Genomic DNA, 24013 nt, shown 5'->3' with positions numbered 1-24013 from the left:
TATATGGAAATGGTGTCCAGTGCCCCATGAATACGCAGAATTACTGTGTCAATTAAAAAAAAAAGCCATGCATCTTGCTTTCCAATTTCATCACTTACTTTTTTCCTCAGGATACCCTGTCTATTGCAATCAAAGTCATCTGGGCTAGAGAGATGGTTCAGAGGTTAGTAGTGCTTCCTACTCTTCCAAGAGGACTTGGGTTCAGTTCCCGGTACCCACATCAGAAGGCTCACAGCCACCTAGAACTCCAGCTCCAGAGGTTCTGATGCCTTTGGCCTCTGTGGGCACCTGAACACATGTGTATGTGCACATACCCACATATAGATGCACACATACACACACCACAGGGATATGAGCCCCAACAACGGTATAAATAGGCTCTCCCTTCCTTCCACCCACCACCCTTGGGCCAGCTCAGGCGGCAAATTCTGCTTCTCTTTGAAGCCATTTAATCTCCAGGTTCAATCTTTTCCCCAAATGAGGTCGTCTTCTTATTTTTAAGCTCCAGAAGCACCGAGTCCTTGATTCTAAGGTCACAGACTTAATTTGGCCCCGAGACTCCCACATCCCACTCACTCTGACAGGAGCAAGGTACCTCTGAAAACCAATCGGCCCAGGTGGAAAGGAACGCTTTATTGCCAAGGCATCCCTTCCGCTGCAGGGATGTTACGGATGTTTCAGCTGTCAGCACTGCACCTGCCTGGGTGTCACGTGCCACCGTCTCTTTGGAGCTACCCTCCAGCCATTGATGCTGTGTGTGTGTGTGTGTGTGTGTGTGTGTGTGTGTGTGTGTGTGCCTACACACATCCCCCGGAGGATGCTCCTATTACTTTAATTTTAAAATGACAAGTTCAGGTCTCTTTGGAGCGACTCTCCAGCCATTGATGCTGTGTGTGTGAGCCTACACATCCCCTGGAGGATTCTCCTATTACTTTAACTTTAAAATAAAAAGTTCAGGGATGTATTCTGTAAGTTTGACAAAGTCTCCAACCTGTCTTCTCTTGCTGTGTTCAGGGTCCTCTGCAGGGACACTGATTCCTTCTGTGACCCTTGTACACACTCAAAGACATGCCTAGTCTGTACACAACTGCTGGGATAACCTCTAAGCCCTTGATACATCATGCTTAGAGGACAGTCATCATTTGCCTGGGAGTCTTGGGCCACACTAGGTAGTCTGTGCTAACACTGTGGAGTATGGTAAGGGGTCTGTCCCATGCCCATGAAATACCAACTTGACCTCTACAGCCACATGGTGATCAAGAAGACCATAAAACTCAGGCTCATCGATGTGATGACCAGTTAAAACCTTGGATACCAAGGCGTAGGTGAGCGTCTCTGGTTGGCAGCACCCCCCTCCCCTCCCCGAGCTGCCATGCATTCCTTCTGTGAGAGGTTAAACGCTGTCTATAGAACATTTCTGGGAGAGCACAGCTGGACGCTCACGACGGAACTTTCCACAGGACCTTGCTCTGCTGCTGTTAGCCTGTTTCCTTTCACTGTGATCAGTGGTAAGCACAAGTGTGTCCACTTGGCTGGCTTGCAGATTCTTGCATGGAGCCCGTGAACGGTCTCGAGGATTCTCAGACGATAATCTTGTTTTGTTTTGTTTTGGTGGAAGCCAACTCCGCTTCCCTATTTAAAAGTCAAAACAAAAAGCCAAGTGTAGCTAGCGCACATGCCTCAGCCACCGCCTCCACGTGGGCACGCTGTGCCACAGCCATGACGGGCCCCACACGCATTCTCCTACCCCTCTGAGGGCTCGTGTCTTAGGACTTCCATCACCCCTCCACTGTGGTGTCTGGTCTATGGAGAACAGACAGGCAGTGAGGGCTCTTTGGGGGATGCTAGGTGGGGTTTCTACCTTGAAAGGGGCTATAGAAGACTTTTAGTGGGTCACCAAAACCAGAACACAAGCTCTCTGCAAGAGAGGATTGGTATCTACTCTCTGGTGTGTCCCCAGGCCTAGCCCAGAACATGGAAGGCAGTGGATGACATTGACTGAAAGAGAGAGGCTATCACTCCCTACACCCTTGTGTCGGTGATGGCAGGGATCAGGTGGGTCACTTATGGCTTAGCAGGGTGGCTTTTCAAACTGGAGCGTCACTGATGGAGAGGGTCTCAATATAATACCCAGAGTCAACAGAGGCTCCCGTTGTGTGCCTCTAAATGGTATGTCCTAAAAGTTAGGCCCAAGCTTGAGCATAAGCAAGCAGCTGGTAAAATCCTGGGCGGATCCTGGACTATTCTCTATTCCCCGTTCCCTCTCCCCACCGTGAAAATCCAAGCCTGTTTTCCTTACCCTATCCCTAGCTCTGCTCCCTACCCTCTCTTACTGAAAGCACTGGGCAGTAGCCATCAATCACTGCTGCTGTCATACCCCTTGTTTTCCCACTGATTCACATAATGAAAGCATATTGTGAAGGGGCCGTCACAAACTTCTAGAAGCGCTCTCTCAGGGAGTCACCAGCATTCCTGAGTCCTCCTGCGGTATAGGCAGTGTAGGAGGGCAAAGGCGAGTAAGGAAACTCCACACTCTAGGGAAGATGAATTCCATTCAGGGTCTAGAAACAGCCCTGGGGGCCTCTCATCTGGCCTAGGGGCAGGTGGGCTATATTATGGTTTCCTCCTTATGACCAAATACTTAACAAGAAACAACTGAAGGGAAAGAAGGGTCTGTTTGGGCTGTGTGTGGCAGGGAAGGGATGGCATGACATCGGGGGCTGCCGTGGAAGCCGGAGTGTGAGGCTGCTTGCTAATATCTCTGACGATCAGGAAGCAAAGAAAGGCTAATAGCAAGAGGGGTGGGCTACAGTCCTTAAGACTCACCCTCAGTAACCTACTTCCCCCTGCTAGACCCCTCCTCCCACTAGTTCCATAACCCCCCCCCCAAAAAAAAAAAACAGCGCCACCAGGTGGAGATCAGATGTTCAAATTCGAAAGCTGGCGGAGGGTGGAGGACCAGTTTACATCCAAATATAAGAGAACCCAGAAGAGGGTTCTTAAGGAGTTGCTACTGTGGGGTAGGGGCACAGTGATTGACAGGCTATCTGGATTTCCATTCAGGCTCTGTCATGTAGGAATATGTATGACCTTAGTAAATTGGCATGTTCTGTGGGATTCTGTTTGTAAATCTGCGATGTGAAGGCAAGTTGTTACTATTTGCAAAATGATCTTGCCTTTTTTTTTTTTTAAATAGAGCTCATGTAAGGAAGCTAGAGAGGAAAGCACATGTGAAGGCATTGAAGGATACGTCAGCTATCGTTTATATAAATTTGGTGGATGTTGAAAGGATTGAGATTTCTTGAAATCTCTTTCCCATCAAAAACAAATACAGGGAAGGAGGCAGAAGAAAGAAGCTTGTGTTTAAAAGAGAAAAAAAAAAAACACAACAGAAACCAACTTGGTGTTTCCAGTATCAAGTAATTAGAGGGAAGGGAAGAGAAATTAGGGAGGTGTCACGCGGAAAACTTCAGTTGAAGATGGCCTAGGACAGCTTCTTTCTTATTTTGTTCTATTTTTGAAAACCCCAGTCTCCAATTATAGCTTAAAACTTCCATTTCCACTCTCAAGATCAGATCACGTTCTATGTGGAGACAAGGCATATAAAAAGAAACCCAGAAGCACAGCTGGAATGCATGCACATTCCCTATCCCTGCAGGGGCTGTCCCAGGGCCTGCCCCATAGTATTAAGAGGCAGGCCTTTCAGGGTAATCTTAGCAGCCCACAGAGGACTCTCTGGGCTAATCCTGGGGCTCCTCTCCCTAATCTCTTCACTGTGAAAGGTTGAGCTCAGAAGGGGATGGGGACCAAGAAGCTAAGTTCCATCATGGGGCCAAATGACTCCCAGAGGAGCGTCTGGCTGCAAGAAGCCAAACTCCCCTTTGAGAGAGGAAGAAATACTGTGCCAGTCTGTAGGTAAGGCTGGCTGCAGTCAGAGAAATGAGACCATCTCTCAGGGAGTTTTCCCGAGATGGACTCAGAGCCATCGAGATAGAAAGGGATTCGGACTCATTAAGGCTGAACTCCCTTAAAATACCCTCTAAGCCTGTGGTTTTCCACTAAAGACTTGTATAAGATTGGGCACATCCCTATTTTCATCATGCATGGAGGAGGGGCTCTTGAGGTTCCGCCCCTCACAGTTAATCTATGGGCAGCTAATCAGTACCAGGGGAGGGGCTGAAATTCGTCTTCCCTAGCGGCATAGCCACTGATAAGCTGCCTATAGTCCAGTAAACAATCCCCCATGAGTGCTCATGCAAGCAACCTTAATTAAATATAGTGAGCCAAAAAGACAAGGAAATGCCAGGCGTGGTGGCGCAAGTCTTTAATTCCAGTGCTCAGGAGGCAGATATCAAGGCCAGCCTGGTCTACATAGGGAGGTCCATAGTAGCCAAGGTCACACAATGAGACTCTGGAGAGAGAGAGAGAGAGAGAGAGAGAGAGAGAGAGAGAGAGAGAGAGAGAGAGAGCGCTGGAGAGAGAGACAGAGACAGAGACAGAAAGAGACATAAAGAAAGAGAGACAGAGACAGAGAGAACAAGGTAGGAGGAGAATTGTTCGACGGAAAAAAGATTTTAGTGGGAGAGAGGTAGGGATGCAAGACAGTAATAGAGGATGCATCAAACTTAGTATATAAATGTATGAAATTGTCAAAGAATAACAACAGTAATGACTAAAAAAAGAAAGTTCTTTAAAGTTAATCATCTTGGGGGATCCCCGTACAAGAAACATCTAATTCCAGCAGTCCTAGTCTTTAGTAAGAACTGAATATATGTGAATAAAAACCTGTACACGAATAGTTATACCAGCATTATTATTGATACCCACATGTGGATGAACACAGAAACAAAACACGGCCCGGACTTAAACCATGGGATGATTATTTCACCACAAAAAGAATACTGACATGCTCCAAGTATGTATAGAGCTCAAATATATGTTGGGTAAGATAATTCAGGCTCAAAAAGGCCATCTCATAGATTCTAATTTTACGAAATGTACAGAATGGGAAAGTCCCGGGGGACCGAGGAAATTAGTGGATGCAGAGGCAGGGAAGAGGAGGAAGTGAGGAGCAGTGGCTAATCAGCGTGAAGTTTTCCTCCGAGGTGGTGAGAATGTTGTATAATTAGGTCGCAGTGAGAGTTGCCCGGTCTGTACGCCGCAGCTTGGAATGGTTAAAACGGTCAGTTTTTTGGTTACATGTCCTTTACATGGGTGTGCGGGCACGCGCACACACGCGCACACACACACAGTACACTTGCTATTCTGGCTAGGGTTAAATTTCCTTAGAGACCACATGAAAGTGCTTATGGGTAAGGGGGGGGGAAACAGTAGAATACAAAGTTGGGTAAATACAGGATGATTACAACTATACTTAAAAGATGCTTCTTTGACGAGAAAATGATCCTAAGTGGGGAGAAATGAGACCGCGGATGTCTTCCCGCGATAGAATTTCGGTTGATTAGTTTTCATTCTAATGCTCCATGTTTTCCAAGATGTCCGCAGTAACTGTGGGACATGTTTGTGATAGAAAACGAGAGGTCCAGGCCTCTTCTCTGCCATCTTCTGCTCCTGGGCCACAGGGCTTCCAGAATACCACACTCCTGGCTTTAAGTCTAATTCTCTTTCCTGTGACCTTGGCTGAAGCGGGGAACGGTGCCCTGAGCCTCAACTTCTCTCCCTGGCTAGGTGCCCATGTCCTACTCTCTTTTACCTTCCTGTGGTTCTCCAACCTTGGCCTTCAAGCCCTGGCTTCATTAGCCCTTGGCTCCCAAGAGCAACTCACGTATAAGACCTTTCTGGGGATATAAAGATTCCCCCGCTGCTCAGCACCTGAGAGATACACTAAGCTTCCCTATGTTTCTCATGAAGAACTTTCTGATAGCACAGTGATTCTCAACCTTCTTAATGCTGTGACCCTTTAATACAGTTTCTCAGGTTGTGGTGACTCCCCAACCATAACATTATTTTCGTTGCTACTTCATAACTGTCATTGTGCTACTGTTATGAATCATCATGTAAATATTCGTGTTTTCTGATGGTCATAGATGACCCCCATGAAAGGGTTGTTTGACCCCCACAGGGGTTGAGACCCACAGGTTGAGAACCACCGTCATAGTACTTCTACCCACGGTTACCTGTTCTGTGTTGGTTCTTTCCAAACCAGCGCAGCATGAGTCTATAGGAGCCATGTGAGATTGACTAAGTACCAACTGATCCCTTTCACAATGCCTGTGTGAGACTCTTCCCCAAATAGATGTCAATCAATACCAGCTGATTAGCATAGGGGTAGACGATGAGTCTACTGTTTCTACAAATTCCAACCATGCCACCACCCCGACATGCCGGGGCATCTAAGGATGGTTTTTCAAGCCCTGGGAGCCAATCTACAGCAGTTAAGGTGGTGATGGGGAGAGGACTAGTTCCCAAATGCATTTGTCATCTGTTTAGGAAGACTAAGAACTCAGAAGAGGAAAATGGAGGGTAAGGTAGGCAGTGACTGCTCAGAGAAACCATGGCTGAGCATGCAGATGGGGAGACTCTGGCAAGGTCTTGAGGAGCACGACAATTTGTGGAAAGGAAAATAAGGTGCCAGGGACAGGAAGGACCTGGTCAGAGGTGACTCACCAGCTGGTACTGGGGAGAAGGGTGGGTCAGCAAAGCACCCACCGTGCAAGCATGATGACTTGAGTTGGGATCCCCAGAATCCATGTACAAAGCCAGACAAGGCAGCACTTGCCTGTAACTCCAATAGCGGTGGTTGTGGTGTGTGTGTGTGTGTGTGTGTGTATGTGGTGGGAGTAACAGAGACAGGAAGATTCCTGGAGCTCATTACATTACAAGTCAGCCCCGACAGCATGATGAGCTTTAGGTCCAATAAGAGATGGTTGTGGAATATTATTTGAACGAGGTAAAGATGTGCTACATCTGTTTATGCTGCAGAATATGACTCTAACTGTGTCAAGGTGTGTTGCTTTTGTTTATGCTGCCTTTGCTCAATTATGTAAAGATGTGTTGCATCTGTTTCATCTTGCCTGCCTAAAGCACCTGATTGGTCTAATGAAGAGCTGAATGGCCAGCTAGGAAGAGAAAGGACAGATGGTGCTGGCAGGCAGAGAGAATAAATAGGACGAGGAATCTAGGCTGGGATGGAGGAGAGAACAAGGGAGACACCCAGGGCCAGAAGCCAGGCAGCTGCCACTCAGCTAGACACAAGAAGCATCGAAAGTAAGATATACAGAAGGAAAGAAAAGGTAGATCAAGGCAAAAGGTAGATCAAGAGGGCCAGGTTAATTTATGTCAAAAGAGCTAGCCAGAAACGAGCCGAAGCTAGGCCGAGCATTCATAACTAATAATAAGTCTCTCTCTTTTTTTTTAAAGATTTATTTATTTATTATGTACACAGAAGAGGGTGCCAGATCTCATTACAGATGGTTGTGAGCCACCATGTGGGTACTGGGAATTGAACTCAGGACCTCTGGAAGAGCAGTCGGTGCTCTTAACCTCTGAGCCATCTCTCCAGCCCAGCTAATAATAAGTCTCTGTGTCATGATTTGGGAGCTGGTTGGCAGCCTAAAAGGAAAAACCTGGTGCAAGAGATCTTGTTTCAGAAATAAAGGTAGAAAGCAAAAGAGGAAAGACACTAGATGTTGACCCCCTCCCTTGTGCCTCTGAACATGTACATATCATATACAATACACTCCCTCCCACACACAGACAGGACAATGACAATGACAGAATCAGGAACAGCCCATCTGTGTCAGCACAGAATTCTGGGGAGCCTAGGGACGCTAGGATGAGAATACAGAGGGGAGAAGATTTCTGGAAGGGCCTTCAGGGCCAAGGGAAATCCCTCAATTGAATAGCCAGCTCACAAAAGCATTTCCCTTTTCAGATCCTTCTGACTGATTTGTGTGTGTGTGTGTGTGTGTGTGTGTGTGTGTGTGTGTGTGTGTGTGTATGTGTGTGTGTGTGTGTGTGTGTGTGTGTGTGTGTGTGTTGGGGCGGGGGAGATCCTTCTGAACAATGCTAAGGGTCCAAATTCAGAGAAACTCTCCCAAACTCAGAGAAAGTAGTCCGTAATAGGTTTTGACAACTAGCCCCATGTGTGAGAGCTCAGCAACCCGCGGAGGGTACTTCCTGCAATGGACAAGTGGCAAAGACTTCTTGGTTCTCTTTTGAGCAGTGTGCCCATTGAACTCTTCTCTCCTTTCAACACTATCATGCAGGCAGGTGTTTAGTGGCTATCAGCCAGGGCAGGAGGAAACCATCCCAGCCCAGGCCACAGGCTGTTCTGATTCTGGGGATATCATCCCTACAGAATATCAAACCACATCACATAATGGTCCGAACACTTTTTATCTCATCTGTAAAATGAGTATGCTACAAATGCCCAACTCCCACAAATGCCACGCTAGCTGTGCCAAGTCAGTAGTTTAGAATGAGTGTCAGGCAGCACCAGTGTGTATACTGGGGTCTCCAGTGTGCTGTGTGCTCTGCCGATGAACCAGAAATGGGTGAGCTTCTCCAAGAGTACCAAGTAACAAGGAGAAGAATAAGATCCTGTTTTGTTTTCTAAAGTGGTGGCTGGGTCACAGAGAAGAGCAGCACACAGAAACTCAGAGAAATTCAAGGGTAAAAGGAAGGGGCTTCCACTCTCAGCATCCAGCCTTCTGGCTTGGCCTAGGGATTCCAGGTAAGGGTGTTATGTGGGCAAAAGGAAGACATAAGCCCCAGGAAGTGGTTATTTCTGCTGCCTCCTCCCTACAGAAGGTACTCGGGAGGATGCTTTTTCCAGAACTTTCTTCTGTCTGATAGATACAGATCTGGGTAGTTTTCTCTTGCCTGGGACACTGAATGCCACATGCTACCTGCCCACAGTTTCCCTTTCAGGCTTGCTGCTGTGGGCAACACTGTGATTAAACAAACAGCCCAGGCCTCGCCCCACCACCGACTGCTCAAAATGTGATCTTGTTCAGGCCACGATGCTTTAGTCCTTCATCTATAAAGTGGGGACAACATTCTGTCCCATCCAGATCCCTAAGCGAAGTCACAAGCTTGGAGGCCCTGGAAGAAATGGGAGGTGGGAACCCCCAGCTCTTTTTCTCAGCCTGACTCACCTCCTTGACCCTGTGTAACAGGGGCTGCAGCCAATCCCTGTTCACCTCACAGTGGCTATCCAGGAATGTCAGAGTGGCGCCTTGGGCAATGTCAGCACCCCGTATCCGGGACCGGACCAGACCTGTATCGGGGACAAAAGGCCAAATGGGTACCACTGTTGCTCCAGTGACCAGCAAGACCACACAAGAGTCATTCAGTATACCCTCGAACACCCAAATACATAGTATACCCACCATACCCCACTCTCCATTCCCGTGCGAGCCAGCCCCGCCCCACGGCACAGCCTACCTTGCCGCTCACTGTTACGCAAGCACTTCACCTTGGGCAGTTTGATGAGCTGCTTGCAGTCCTCAGCTGCAAAGACAAAGGTCATGCTTAGTGAGCACCTGGGGCGTGACTGCGCGTGAGCACATTAGACGGATCAGGAAGGTAGGCCTACTTGGTATCACCACCCTGACTGCAGAGCCTGGTCCTCTAGGTCGCGGAAAAGGGCTAAGAATCACTGAGTGAAGTGATCACAACTGGCCCCATGTGGAAGAGGTCAGCCCACAGTGGTACCTGCAAAGCTTTCACGCAAATGTTCCAAGTCTGAAACCTTGGTCTGGTCACCCCAGGGTCATCTTCACTGCTCTACCCCATTGGATTAATTCAGACTCTCTTCACTGCAGTGAGTCTAGTTAAAACTGCCAGGAAGCCGGCAACAGAAGAAAACGACTTTGGACTTTGCTTTTAGCGCACGGAGGCTCTCTTTATGAAGAGCTCAGCCGACAGATTTTTTTTCCCCCCATCACAGCAGAGCTTATAATGGGAGGGTGGTCTCCAGCCTGATAAACAATATACCAGGGTGGGCGAGAGACCCACTGCCCTTTGGTCGCTTGCCCCAGTCATACTGGGATTATTCTGTTGCCCTGTCTCATCCTTAAGCTGACTGGTAGCCCCAGCCATTGGTTCTGTTTATAGACCTTGGCCTTTCTGCTTAGCTCTGGACTCTACCAAGCAACAGAAGAAACTTTTACAGGCTTCCCCTGGCGAGGTCTTAGTCCAAGAGCTCTGAATGTGTTAATACACTTGGCCTCTATATAAACCATATATGACTATAATCATCCCATATAGGTGAGGGAGCTGACTTGAAGTTAATGGCTTTCTTGAGGCACAAGGGTAAGGAGTGAGGAAGTCCCAGAGGGTTGGAGCCAAGGCTATCCCATTCCTAGGGGGCTTTACAGCACTTCTTTATGCTCTTGAGCACCAGGGGACCCCCAGGAGGAGTGAAACCCCACTCCAAGCTCTTCCTCACTAGGCAAGGAGAGCAGACCACTGAGTTCCAGAACTAGTACAGGTCTCAGTCCCCAAGGCCTCACACATAACCCACTTTTTCCACAAGGAATCCAGTGTCTCTGTCCTTGTGTGTGCGTTTCTAGAGCTTATGCAGCAGGAGGTATCAATGTGTGAGCGGCCCCTGCGCCCAGTTCCCAACACCTCTGCTGGATGGGATGGAGGTTGCTTTCCTGATACTTGTAACTGTCTGTCCTCTGGTGCCATCCGCCTGGCTCACCACCAGGAAAAGACTGTCCCATCTGCATATGGTTGACCGAGAAGGACTACATCCAGGACAGTGGCTGTTTGAAGAGGAGTTTGGCACTGCTAATATTTGAGTTCTAGCAAGGATTCTATAATTATTGTAACTTTCAGACTTAAACAGATGTCTGGAGACCCCAGCATGTTATGCTTGGGAAAGAGGACCAGGGGAGTAAATCTGGGTGCCACCTGGGTTCTTTTACAGAATGACTAAGGAAATACGAGGCAGGAAATGGTGGTAACCACTGTGTGGAAAGGTTCAAAGGCTCACACTGTCATGGATGTGTGTTGGGGACGTTTTATGGGGATCTCAGTGTCAAGGCCCTCCCGATCCCTAGGGAACAAGAAAGAGGGAACATGGCAGCCCCAGGTCGGATGAGCACATTAATGCAGCATCAAGATAAGGAGTCTGTGACGGAGCTTTGGGTTCTAGTGATGATTCTCTGTGTGTGTGGTGTCTCTTCCCATGTCCAGGAATGTAGGGGAGAAGCTAATGGCACTGGTACCACATGCGTTCATCCACACATGTACACTCACTCAGCAACCACTCCAGACAGGAATCTAACAAATTTAGCTAGTTAGGTCCTCAAAAACTTACAGCAGAGAACCCCAACATTTTTTTTCTCAAATGTAAGGTTTATCCCCTTTTTAAGCTCAGGCATAGACACTCAGTCTTCCATGTCAATCCCCAACTTGGCTTTCTTTCACCTCTAGGGTGTCAGTGGGTTCACCTCCACGTGTATACACAGTGGCTGGGACCAGACGTTTGTGCCTCAGTTGCCACTAATCATCGTGACTTACGGTCATTGCTGAAGTCATCCACTAATATGATTTCCTGGATCAGATGCGTCGGGGTGCGGTTTAACACGCTGGAAGAAAGAGAAAAGATGATCATCATACTCATCAGGGGCCACTGAGGAAATCATTCTGCCTTCTCCATCACAGTAAATGATAGGCTGCCCAGTAACCCACCCAGACAGAAACCCAGGTGGTACCAACAATGGCCCTCCCTCTCCACAAACCCCAATATAGTAGTTCTATCTGGGCATTTCACTTAAACCACATCTTGTCTATCTCTGTCTGCTTACACACCCACCCCCTTTTTATAGGGGGTAGATGAGGTCTTACTGTGCAGCCCAGACTGGCTTTGAACAGTTGATCTTCCTGCCTTCCCCTCTCAAGTACACAGTTACAGACATGCTCTACCACCCCTCACTTTGTCTAATTGTACTTAGTTTACCGCTGCAGCCTCTACCTGTCCCAGCTCCTTTCAGTCCCGGGCTGTTTTCCTTGTGGCTTTCAAGTGACCTTTCAGACACATACATCTAAGAGTGTGGACGTCCGTGTGGCCACAAATTGATAAAATCCAATTGTGCCTCCCCACTCCCCACACCCCAAACCCTCAGCGTGACCCACACCCTCCCATCCCTGAGCCGGCCTGTGCTGCCCACAACTATTCATGCCCAGCGCTGCCACCTGAATTTCTTGTGCTCATTCACCATTGAGAGCCTCTTCTAGGACTTGAAATGGCCCTAAGCTGCCCACAAAGACCAGTTCAAATGTCACTTCCTCTCTAACAGCTTTCCAATCTACTTAGGGAGAATTAATTGTTTCCTCCCCTGGGATTCTTTAGCAGTTTTTAGCTGAAGCTTCTTGCAAGCATTTATCATGTTCTGACACTGGCAGCTGGTTTTACACCTCACCAGGCAAGCTCCTGCCCCTGTAACCCTGATGCCATGCAGAAGTGTTGGTGAGAGAGGAAACACTCTGAAGAGAGACCGTGACTCTCCCTCCAGCTAGCAGAATCACAGAATCAGTGTGCTTAACAGACATGTAGAATCCAAGCTTCAAGCGGAACTCCAAATTAAGAATACAAATGGCTTCAGCTGTACATCTATTAAATGACTGGAAATAGGGACAAAGAACTCTGTCAGGCCAGAATAAGTGCGTAGCTTCACATGCACCAGTCCGTAAAATCCCTGAGATTCTTTTCTCTTTCAGATATGGAAGATCATTGTGTATGCCTGTGTGCGTGTGCGTGTGTGTGTGTGTGTGTGTGTGTGTGTGTGTGTGTGTGTATGAAAGTGAAGGTCTGAGTTCAGTGTTGGGTATTGTGGTGGTCTGAATGAAAATGACTCCCATAGGCTCATAGAGAGTGGCACTATTAGGAGGTGTAGTCTTGCTGGAGGAAGTGAGTCATGGGAGGGTGGACTTTGAGGTTTCAAATGCTTAAGCTATGCTCAGTATAACACATAGACTCTCCCTGCTGCCTGCGGATCAAGATGTAGAACTCTCAGCTCCTTCTCCAGCACCATGTCTGCCTGTGTGCCACCATGCTTCCCACCATGACAATAAGGTACTAAACCTCTGAGCTGTAAGTCAGCCCCAATTAAATGCTTTCTTTTATAAGAGTTGCCACGGCCATGGTGTCTCTTCACAGCAATAGAAAACCCTAACTAAGGTATTTACTTTAATTATCCTCACTTTATTTTTGAAGAGAAGGTCCACTGGACATGGAGCTCACCAATTTGCCTAGACTACTGGCCCGCAATCTCCAAGGGTCCTCTTATCTCTGCCTTCCAACACTGGGATGATAGGTGTACACACAGCCATACCTGACTTTTTTCACGTATGCTGGGGATCTGAACTCCAATCCTTATGCTTGTGTAGCAAATGCTTTTCCAACTGAGATATTTCCCCAGCCCTAGGGAATAGTGTGTGTGTGTGTGCGCACGTGCGTGGCATTTTCACATATACATCAATAACGGAAATATCATTATTTAATATTTCCCCCCAAAATGTTGAAACAGATTTAGTTTCCTCACTGCCAAGTTGAGAACGTTCTGTTCATTCTAAATCTTTATTCTCTATAAGAAATGGTAAAATGATTTCCCATAGAGAAATGGTTCTTCACCTTCCCCAGTCATTGCAGTAGAAATAAAGTTCCAAGAGTTGCTAGCTGTTTAGCAGTGTTCCTTCAAATAACACTTTTTATTTATTCTTGGAGACTCAATCAAACATACATACACCTCCCTTCTCCCCTTCCAACTCTTGCTGCCTCCTCAAAGGTCCTCCTCCCAACTTCATGTCCTCCCCCTTTCTCTTCTTTATTTTTAATCCCCCACTGAATCCAATTAGTGCTGCTCATTGTCACATAGGGATGAAGCCATCCACCACCAAGATGGACACCATACTTGGGGCCTCAACCTCGAAGAAGAAAAGTGACTCTCTCTTCCCTAACAGCTATCCGCTTGCCAACAGCTCCTCAGTTAGGGGCTCCCCAGATCACGCTTGAATTTTAACTGGCTTGATCTTGTGCTGGTGGCCACAGCCTCTATGAGCTCGTGACCGCAATGCCTATGTCGTGCCCAGCATCTTGCAACACTCTTCATCCTGTGACTCCCACACTCTCTCCATCCCCTCTTCGGCGATGTGACACTCTCTGAGCCTTGGGAGAGGGACTTGATATAGGTCTTCCATTTAGGGTTGGCACTCATGGTCACATGTTCTCATCAGTTTGACTCGTGAGTTTCTGTATTAACGACTGCCCGTTGACAAAAGGAGGTTTATTGACCAAGGTTGAGAGTAGCAAAGAGCCCGGGTCAGTTCCAGGCTCCACTCTGGACCCACTGTTGTGGGCCTCTTCCCACTCGGGGGTCTTTCAGACAGAATGCCTACCCCGTTTTCCTTGGATCTGACTTAAAAACTATCTCTGTGATAGAGAACCTGAGATAGTGAAGGTAACCTGGGACCCAAGTCCCTTTGCCCCAGAACAGGACTGGCCAAGCCATCTCAATGCTAAATTGACAATATATTATACAGCCGTTGTCTCATACGTTTCTATAAATTAAAAGATGACCACAGGTATGGTATAGAGGGAATTACACTTCTCTTTCCACCTTGGTTTGGCTACACTGCTTAAAAAAAAAAATCCAATTTCCTTCACTCATTTCTGTTCCTTAATTTCTTTTGGGATGCAGGGAAACTACAGGGGTGAGTTTATGAACCCGAGAGCCTAGTGACATCTCTGTAGACGGTAACATGCCAGGTCTGGAGCTTTGCTCACACCTCTCTATATTGGAAAGATGTTGAGGGTACACATTCTGTGTGCTGGGCACTGAGTGAGGCTCACATGGGAAGTCAATTCCACCCGCAGGAGCTTGTCATTCAGCTGTTTTCAAGCTGTTAGACTTGGGGCAAGCACAGTGGCTGGTCTGTAGAAGGGGAGTCATTTACAGTAGGGGATTCTTCAAAGGGCTATGGGGAAAATTAAAAGAGAAAACCTATATGAGGCATTCAGTGTAATATTTGCCCTTAAGTGATGACAGATAATAGCCATTCTTACTACGCCATGGCTCATTCATGATTTGTTAATTGAATTGACCTCTCGTGCTAGAGACGTCTTATCCAAGGGGCACAGGCTTGGTTGCAGTATTAACTGTGGGTCTCAGAACTCTTCTGAGCATCCCCAGATGTCAGGATTTCTCCAGGGCATTTTTGCTTCACAACACCCACCACAATACACTCAGAGTCCTGCATATATCGGGGAAGGGGTTTCAGGGTGGGTGCTGGTGAGGGTTACAGGAGCATCCCTCTACTCAGATCCTCATGAGCCCCTTTTCCAGTGCAGCCTCCTTTCTATGCAGGATGCAGACTCTATGAGAAAGGAACTTTGCCCGGAGCTACCTTTATTTATGAAGCCTTAATTCTCACCATGGCAACTAGTGTAAGGAGGAGAGAGGAACCCCAACACAAAGCCCGAACAGTTGTGACAGTCTGTGGGGAAGTGGGGGACAGGGAAATGAAGGCAGCTGCAGCTTCCACCATAAGGTGGTGGGTAGAGATTGCTCGCTGTGATTGTCCCGGAGAAAACACAGCAAACCCAGCCACCAGCCCTCTAATCAGGGCAGGAGGAGAGAGGGAGGCAGACAGAGGGGAAAAAAAATCCTGCTTGAAGAATAACCTCTAATGAGGTTTGATTACGCTGGAGCTTCTGCATTCGGTTCCCCCAAATCCCCGCCGGCTCTTTGAAATTCAAGAGTTCTCTTCTGTGAACATCAAAAGGTAAATCGCGTGTAGCTCTGAGCTGGTTGAACTGAGAGATGATTAGCGAATAAAAAATGTCCAGGGTTTAAAACACGGGGGTGGGGGTCAGGGGAGGGGGGAAGAGAGAAAAAGAAATCGGCAGCAGTGAGTGCTAATTAGACCACTTCCTGCTAACACCTGGCCTGCTTATGCTCCTGTCATCCGAGAAACAGAAACGATGGTGGGGTCTCCCTACAAGTGCCTCGAGGGAGGCTGGGAGCACCTGAGATGGGCAGGTACTCTAGGTGTCTGAAGTGGCTGGAAAAGGAAAAAGTGAAGTCCGGCCCAGGGACCTTGGCCTGGGTGGCCTTCCACCACCCTCCTTTCAACAGCCCTCCCCCCCCCCCTCCCCGATTCCTGCCATCTAAACCTCGGCTGCTGTGACCTCCTGCCCTCTGTCCACCTAACAGGTTCTACAGTCCAGGCATCTCACCAGCCCCCCATCAGCAGAGTAAATCCTCCTGTCTCCCCAGGGCTCAGTTTGCCTTGCTTCACTCCATCCGAGCTGCCCCGACTTCGACTGCCCCACACATGTCTTTCTTTCTTCATGTGACCGCAGGATGGGTCAACGCGCTCATCCCATTGGCATGTGTGGGCCGCACTGTCCAAGGCATCATTTTGGATCTGTCTCCTATGTGCAACCACTTCTCCCACTCCTCTGCTTTCTGTGATCTAATTATGGGGTCCACGTGGGGCCTCGAGTCACGTCGGGGTAGTTTGGGGGAATGTAGACTCACGGGCTTGGGCTCAGGGAGCCCGACAACATGCTTGCTGTGTAGTCCTGAGCAGGTCGGCTCCCAGTTTCCATTCTTTCTGTAATTACCTTTGCCTTGTAAAAGCAGGTGATATTAATACTTGACCTACTTCACAGGCTTTTGTGCGTATGAAAAGAGGAAGCGTATTTGAAGTTGCTCCGTGAACTCCGCAGTGCTGTATGCAGACAGGCCTTATCAAACGCTCCATAAATACCAGTTGAATGAAGAAGACCTGGGGCCAGCTGACGCTTGAGTGTGGTCGTTCCGGAGTGAGACAGGTTTTGCGGTCCAAGCACACGTCTGTGCGGCCTCCGCTTCTCAGCAGGAAGGCTTCAGTCAGTACCGAGCCTCCAAGTGCCATGGTTTCCTCGGCTTCGCCAGCATTGCTTAGCGCCAGGCCTGGCACATGACAGTTGCTCTTGGAATGTGGGCACGGGCGATAAGGCTACTGGAGCTTCTACCAATAACAGAAACAAGGCACAGCTCTGATTCTCAGTTCGGAGCCCCCAGCCAGCAACACCATCACAGCCTGGGGACTTGTCAGAAATGCACATTCTTAGGCCACATTCCAGACTCACTGACTCAGAATCTCTGAGCCTGGAGCCCAAGAAGGCATGTTCTAGCAAGCCCTCCAAGAGAATCTGGCAACTTTTCACGTTGGAGAGCCACCGTATCAGAACATTGTTATCTATCGGGACTAGAGGCTCAGCCACATCGATGCTCTCCCTCTGTGCCAGCGGCTGATCCCAGTCTTTTGCTTACTGTGATTAATCTTGATGGGCACAATGGAGGGAGTAAGAGATACCCCCCAAAATTAGTAAAGCATATTCTGAGTGTGTCTGTGAACACGTTTCCAGAAAGATTGCCATGTGCACCATCCAGTTGAAGAGGGAAGACTTAACCCCATGTATGCAGTACCACACATTGGGTTGGGGTTCAGAGAGCACAAAAACTGAGAGGAAGAAGCCCACCAGTTCAGAGCTTGACTCTCTGTGAGTGGGTGCACACCCTTATGGCTGCCCATGGACATCAAATGCCAGCGTCTTCGGTCTTTAAACATGTACTCACACCAGTCTGTCTCCAGGGAGCTTCAGGGACTTCAGTCTTGGACTGGGCCTGTGACACTGACCTCCTCTTAATTCTATTATATTCATTCATTCATTCATTCATGTGTATGTGTGCACATGTGCTCAGACCATGGCCCTTATATGGAGGTCAGAGGACAACTTTCAGGAGTTGGTTCTGTCGTTCCCCCATGTGGGACCCAGAAGTTGAACTCCACTTCCGGACTTAGTGGTAAATGCCTTTACTGTCTGAGCCATCTTTCTGTCCATGCCTCCCCACCCCCTGTTCTGAGGCTTCCATTTGGGGGACTGGTTTTTCTGGTTCTCCAGCTGGCAGACTGTTATGGTTAGACTATGGGGTGCTGATCTTGTAAATTAACCTAGCAAATGTCCTTCTATAACCATAGATGTCATTGGTTCTGTGCTGTGGAGAACCCTGACTGTTAAACCTACCTGTCCTTATCCAGCCTTCACTGAACTCATGCTCAGGGATTAGCAGTAATCATAGTTTCTGTTTGGCAGAATGGAAAACTGAGGCAGAGGGGTTCGGCAGCTTGCCCAGGGTCACACTGCTGTTACTGGCAGAGCTAGGCAAATGTGGTCCCCGAGTCCAAATTCCTAACCATCTTCACCGGGAAAGTGCCTCTCTAGGTCTAGGAAATTACCAATGATGAAAAAGGATTGAGACGCCGGGCGGTGGTGGCGCATGCCTTTAATCCCAGCACTCGGGAGGCAGAGCCAGGCGGATCTCTGTGAGTTCGAGGCCAGCCTGGGCTACCAAGTGAGTTCCAGGAAAGGTGCAAAGCTACACAGAGAAATCCTGTCTCAAAAAAAAACAAAAAATATCAAAAACAAACAAACAAACAAAAAAAAAGGATTGAGACATAAAGTCATGGCCCATTGCCATGTTCCTGCTCCCCATTCGAGGTAAAGGGTGGACAGTTGTTCCAAGAAGAATAGGACAGACAACACGAGTCTCACACCCTATAAGGATTTGCCCTACCACTGGCCACGGTGAATTCTTCAGGTCTTGCTTTCTCTCCCCTTGAGAAAGAGCCAATTCATCGAGTCTGTGATTTTCTCTTCTCTCATCATCTGTCCCATCATGCTCCTGTCCAGCTTGAGACCATCCCTTGTGTTTTTCCAGCTCTCAGCTAAGAAGCAAGAGCACCCCTGAGATACCAACCGAGTCCTCAGAGAAATCACCCTTTCCCTTGTCTCCTCTACGTGCCTACCTTGATTGGCAAACCAGCCAGGCACTTCATTATCTACAGTGACACTGGTAGTGACCTGTAACATTTTGGTGTGTGTGTGTGTGTGTGTGTGTGTGTGTGTGTGTGTGTGAAGAACTGTTGTCTTGTTCCTTAATATGAATAAAATGGCCTGTGGGGTGAGTACAGAAGCCAGTACAGGGTTGGTGGTTGGGGGCTATAGCTAGCCATCAGATACCAAAGACAGGTAGGCTGCAGGTGAAATTGCTCTTTCTTCCACAAGAGTGGGTTCTTTCCTGTAAGGGAAGCACTGGCCCCACACGGTAGACATTCAACCTTTAGTGACAGGTGGACATAAGACATGGTATGTCCCCTTGGGGTGAGTCTACTGCTGATCCTGCTTCCCTCTACCCAGAATCCCCCACTGCCAAAGCACACAGGTGTGGAAGAAGGGGGACAGTGAGACTTGTCTTTTGGAGACGATGAGAGGGAGGTCTGTTGTGTTTCAGACTCTCTCTGGCCCATCCATGTTTAATCTCATTTTCCCCCTCTGTGTATCAGATGACCTTCCCATGTGCTGCCTGGTAAACTATGTGTCTCTGGGGCATGAAGTGTCATAGTTAGAGTTTCTATTACTGTGACAAAACACCATGACCAAAAATCAACTTGGGAAGGAAAAGCTTTCATATAAGTTATGACTCTCGGGACACATTCTCTCACTGAGGGGAAGTCGAGGCAGGCACCTAGAGGCAGGAACTGATGCAGAGGCTATGGAGGAGTGCTACTTCTTACTGGCTTGCTTCTCATGGCTTCTTCAGACTGCTTTCTTACAGCACTCAGGACCCCCTACCCAGGGATGGCATTGCCCACAGTGCTCTGGGCTCTTCCATATCAATTATTAATTTAAAAAATGCCCTTATAGACTTGCCTATGGGCAATCTGATGGTGGTGTTCTCTCAGTTGAAGTTTCTCCTCTCCAATGACTCTCACTTGAGTTAAGTTGACTAAAACAAATAAACATGAGGCTTCTGTGGGTACTTTATTGGCAAGGCTGGGCTCTGTGCTAGAAACTCTGGCTGTACCCCTAAAGCCCCAACACCACACCAGTGGTGCTGAACCCTCCCTTGGGACTTGCCTTCCTGGTACAGGCAAGTGAGAGGACACGGGCTGGAATCTAGGCTATGTGACCTTGATGGGGGACTTCCAGGTCTCACTTTTCTCTGTTGACCTACTCTGTCCTTACTGATAGACCTTATTAGTCAGGATAGGGGAGCGACTGTTGGGGATCCTAGGAAGGGAGAGAATGAGGCAGCTGACCTGGGTGGGAGGGGGTGGAGTCGGGGAGAGGAAAGGAATGTCATTCCAGAGAATGGCAGCCCAAACCTGCCAGAGTCTCCTAAGAACGCAGGGGCACAATCCCCAGTCTGGTCCCTGCTCCATGTTTTAGGGCCAGTTTGCTTGTGGCTGGCACTGAGACTTGAGCATATGGAAAAGCTAGGCAGGCCACAGGCCATCTTTGTCACAACGGACCTCTCACAGCAGGAACGTGACTGAAACTAGTTTCAAGGTGTCCGGGAAGCTCAAGGGAAGTGGGACTAGATCTGAAAGGAGGTGCCCAGAGAGCATCCATCATTGATTGCCCACAGCTGTTCCCACACCCTCCCCCCATTGTCTCAGCCTGGGGAAAGCACAGCACAAGATGAGCAGCCCAAGGCACACTCAAGTCCTGATCCTAGCCAGAGGCCGGGGATGCTGCGAGCAATCCAACAATCTGAGCTTCCTTCCTCCGTTGGGACCATGCCAGTCCACGTTCTTCAGAGAGCCTGGCACAGATGGGCAAAGGGCCAACTGTTATCCATTCCTCTGCATTGTCTCTGAATGTCCGCAAGTCACCAGCCACTATTAGCATCTGTCTTTCTCTTTAAAAATGGGGTGATGGCCTCTCTCACTCATCAGCCTGTGAGGAGTGGCAGAATGGAGTCACGTGATATATAGACCAGTGCCTGGTGCATGCTTGCAGGATGCCCAGTGAGCAGACACAAGCCTGACCGAGGACCAGGCTGTGTGACCAGACGGGAAGATGCCTTACCTGCGGATGGTTCTGAGCAGAGTGGAGCGCGCCTCGTTGTGGAAGGTGATGATGATGCTGGTGGGGGGGAGGTCCATGCAGTATACCAGCAGCGAACATCTGGCAAGCAAAGGCAGATGGTAAGTAAGACCTTTGAAAGCAAAACAGAAGAGCCTAGGGCCACGGGCATCATCTGAGAATGACCCAAACTAAATGTCCGTCACATGGCGGGGAAACCTGGACTTGGAGCCTAAATGGAAACAAGCGTTGTCCTTTACACATTCCTGAGTTCAAGTACAGTATTTCCTAACAGTTGCAGGAACAAAACTCCAAGTCCTGGGCTCTGCCCACAATCTGGGCCCTCCTAGCCTTCATACCCAAGACTCTGGTCAGAGAGCAGATCAAGCCAACAGAAGCCTTATCATACTGACTTCTGGACTGGCTGCTTCAGAGGTGGGTTCTAGCTAATTGCTGGCCCCCTGCCCCCTCTCTACGTAAAAAGACAGAGCCCTGAAGTCTCAGTATGAGCAACCAAGTCCCATCTTGAGAAAGCATTTGCTTCCATATGTCCGGGATTATTTTGTATGGCCATTACATCCGGGGTAATTTCAATTTAATACCTTGCCTCAAGTGAAAATTGTAGCTCGCAGCCTGAGAATTGCTATAATAATGGAAATAGACCCTCCAAGTGAGGCCAGTGCCCCTAGGGGCTGTCATCTGGGTGTATACTTCCTCCTGGTTCTCATGATTTCAGGGGTGGCCCGATTATGGGTGGGGTTATAGGCCATTAAAAAAAGAAGTAAAGAACATACATGGGGAGGAGATCAGATATTTGTTCTCATTTTATTTTTCCATTTCTTCCTGAGACTTTAATTGGAAATCCAGAGGCCCACAGATAGGCTTTGAGGGAACTGAACCCTCTGGAGTCATTAGCAAATAATTTGTACAAATAGGCATTTTCAATTTTCCTGGAAATATGGTTCACATTCTAAACCAGATTTTCACACAGGTGTGGGCCTGAAACACTCAAGATCCCTAGTCTTGGGCTAAAAGACCTGATGTCCCCTATGGTCACCTTGGTGGTGCGGTATTGACGGGTCTGTGGGATCAATCCTATGCTCACAACACAGGCATGGGGGAAGCCAGGATCAGAACCAAGAGTTAGGGAAGAAGGTAAGGTGGAAAGTGATGGGAAAGGTAAGCCACGGCCTGTAGGCCTTCCTGTCCCCTGTCAGAGACACCAATCGGTTCCACCTCAGAGCTGGTTCTCCTCCTCCATACCACTCCTCTTCAGCACACTGCAGCTCTGTAGGGGAGCAAATGAAGTCCTGAGGGAATGTGTATTGTTGACAAGCACGCGGACATGTCAAGGACCCCAGTGCTTCCGACCCACGGCAAATGGCAAAGCCTTTCTCAGGCGAGGTTCAGGGAAACGGCAAAGCCTCCCCTGGTCCAAGTACAGATGTTATGAATGATTGTCCCTTAGTTAAAACCAGTGTGTGCAGAACTGGTCAACCACAGCTTCTTCCTCTTGGCTAGCTACAACCTGAAACTGTCCCCCCAGAGAGACTCCAAACCTGCTTCCCTGTTCATCTATATACAATAAACTCGCCTCTACATTAAAATGTATAACACCAAAGTGTTGAGTATCCAGGATGTTGCTGGTGGTGCATCTCCATCAGAGCCAAGGCCCACCCGATCCCAGCTCTTCTGCATGCAGTCTATCATTTCTTCATCCCCCGGGGTCCCAGTGAGGTCAATCCCCAAGCCAAGCAGGTGGTAGCACAGCTCCCTCTTTCATAGTCTTCTGCCCAGTCCCATCCCACAGGGCTCTGCCAGGCCCTGCTCTGGTTCAAAAGCCTCAAGTAGCCCCTGATGTGTAAATTCGAGCTTCCTAATCACAGTCTCACAAGCTCTCGAGCTCTCTGTTGATGCTCATGCCACATGGAGCAAGATTCTCCCTTTTGCTACCACTTGACTGGGTCCCAGTCATCCTTCAAGACTTGGTGTCAATGTCCGCTTCGCTGGGAAAAACATTCCAAAGTTTCCAACAAGCAAATGATCTGCTGTTTATTCTCTTATCGTTTGGACATGTAGAAGATGTCTCTTCTAGCACTTCTCATGATGAGACTGTAAACCCTAACTTTACGGAGCGGATCCAGGGAAGAACCATAGCTCCGTTCATTTGACATCCCTACAAGGATATGTATGTCTACCAGATTCCTTTTTATAGAGAAGGAAGAAAGTCAGGACATGCATGCCCAGGTCAGCAGAAGACTCAGTTGTTTATAGTTCTCAGACTTGTGGCAGCCTTCCAGATAACTTCTAGGGAGTCCCGCCCACAAGCTTTTATGTTCTTATGGAGTCCCCTCTTGCCCCGAATCCTTATATAACCAGTATGATATGGTAGATGTGACACTGTGTGGCTTCATGAAAGCTCTGTGGTCTCTTCCTTGGTCATAAGGAGGGGAGACAGCTATCATGCTGTGAAGACACTCGGACATCCCTGTAGAGAGAGAGACATCCATGAGGCCCCCTACCCTCACCGCTACCAGCTAGCCAGGCATATGAATGGAGTACATCAGAAGTGGGTCCACTCACTTTATGACAGCAGCTACAACAGACTGCTGACTGAAGCCTAATGAGGGATGCTAAGCCAGCACCGCCCAGCCAAGATGCTCCCAATTCCTGACCCATAGACAGTGAAGATGGTCCATGGCTTTTTTTTTTTTTTTTTTTTTTTTTTTGGTTTTTCGAGACAGGGTTTCTCTGTGTAGCTTTGCGCCTTTTCCTGGAACTCACTTGGTAGCCCAGGCTGGCCTCGAACTCACAGAGATTCGCCTGGCTCTGCCTCCCGAGTGCTGGGATTAAAGGCGTGCGCCACCACCGCCCGGCCAGGCTTTTGTTGTTTTAAGCCACTCAGTTTAATCAGGGATGATTTGTTGAGCATTAGAAACTATTAGAAAAAGGGAAGGAAAAATGCTTGGAAACAGCCTCTGCTGAGAAGAACCTGGACTTGTCTGTCTTTGGACATAGCCCCAACTCTTGTTAGGAGCAATGGCGAAGGGGTAGGGAATGGTGGTACTGGGGTCCTTGCTTGGTAGATTACAGGATCATTGAGGACATGGAGGGTCT

At 48.4% G+C, this 24013-nt stretch overlaps 1 protein-coding gene across 3 annotated transcripts in view; it reads right to left on the bottom strand.

Annotated features, from left to right (window-relative positions):
• Galnt14 (polypeptide N-acetylgalactosaminyltransferase 14) overlaps positions 1–24013 on the bottom strand; it is a 219142-nt gene that overhangs the window by 32503 nt on the left and 162626 nt on the right. For all 3 annotated transcript variants that reach the window (XM_059252892.1, XM_059252894.1, XM_059252893.1), the window contains exons 3-6: positions 20900–20998; positions 11497–11564; positions 9409–9474; positions 9120–9241 (exon numbers count right to left, since the gene is read on the bottom strand). In XM_059252892.1, coding sequence (XP_059108875.1) covers positions 9120–9241; positions 9409–9474; positions 11497–11564; positions 20900–20998 — 355 coding nt within the window. The remainder of the gene's footprint in view (positions 1–9119; positions 9242–9408; positions 9475–11496; positions 11565–20899; positions 20999–24013) is intronic.

This window comes from Peromyscus eremicus, unplaced genomic scaffold (genome assembly GCF_949786415.1).
Source record: "Peromyscus eremicus unplaced genomic scaffold, PerEre_H2_v1 PerEre#2#unplaced_466, whole genome shotgun sequence".
NCBI classification, from domain to species: Eukaryota; Metazoa; Chordata; class Mammalia; order Rodentia; family Cricetidae; genus Peromyscus; species Peromyscus eremicus.
The sequence above is the reverse complement of the archived record's forward strand: the minus strand, read 5'-3'. Positions and strand labels throughout refer to the sequence as shown.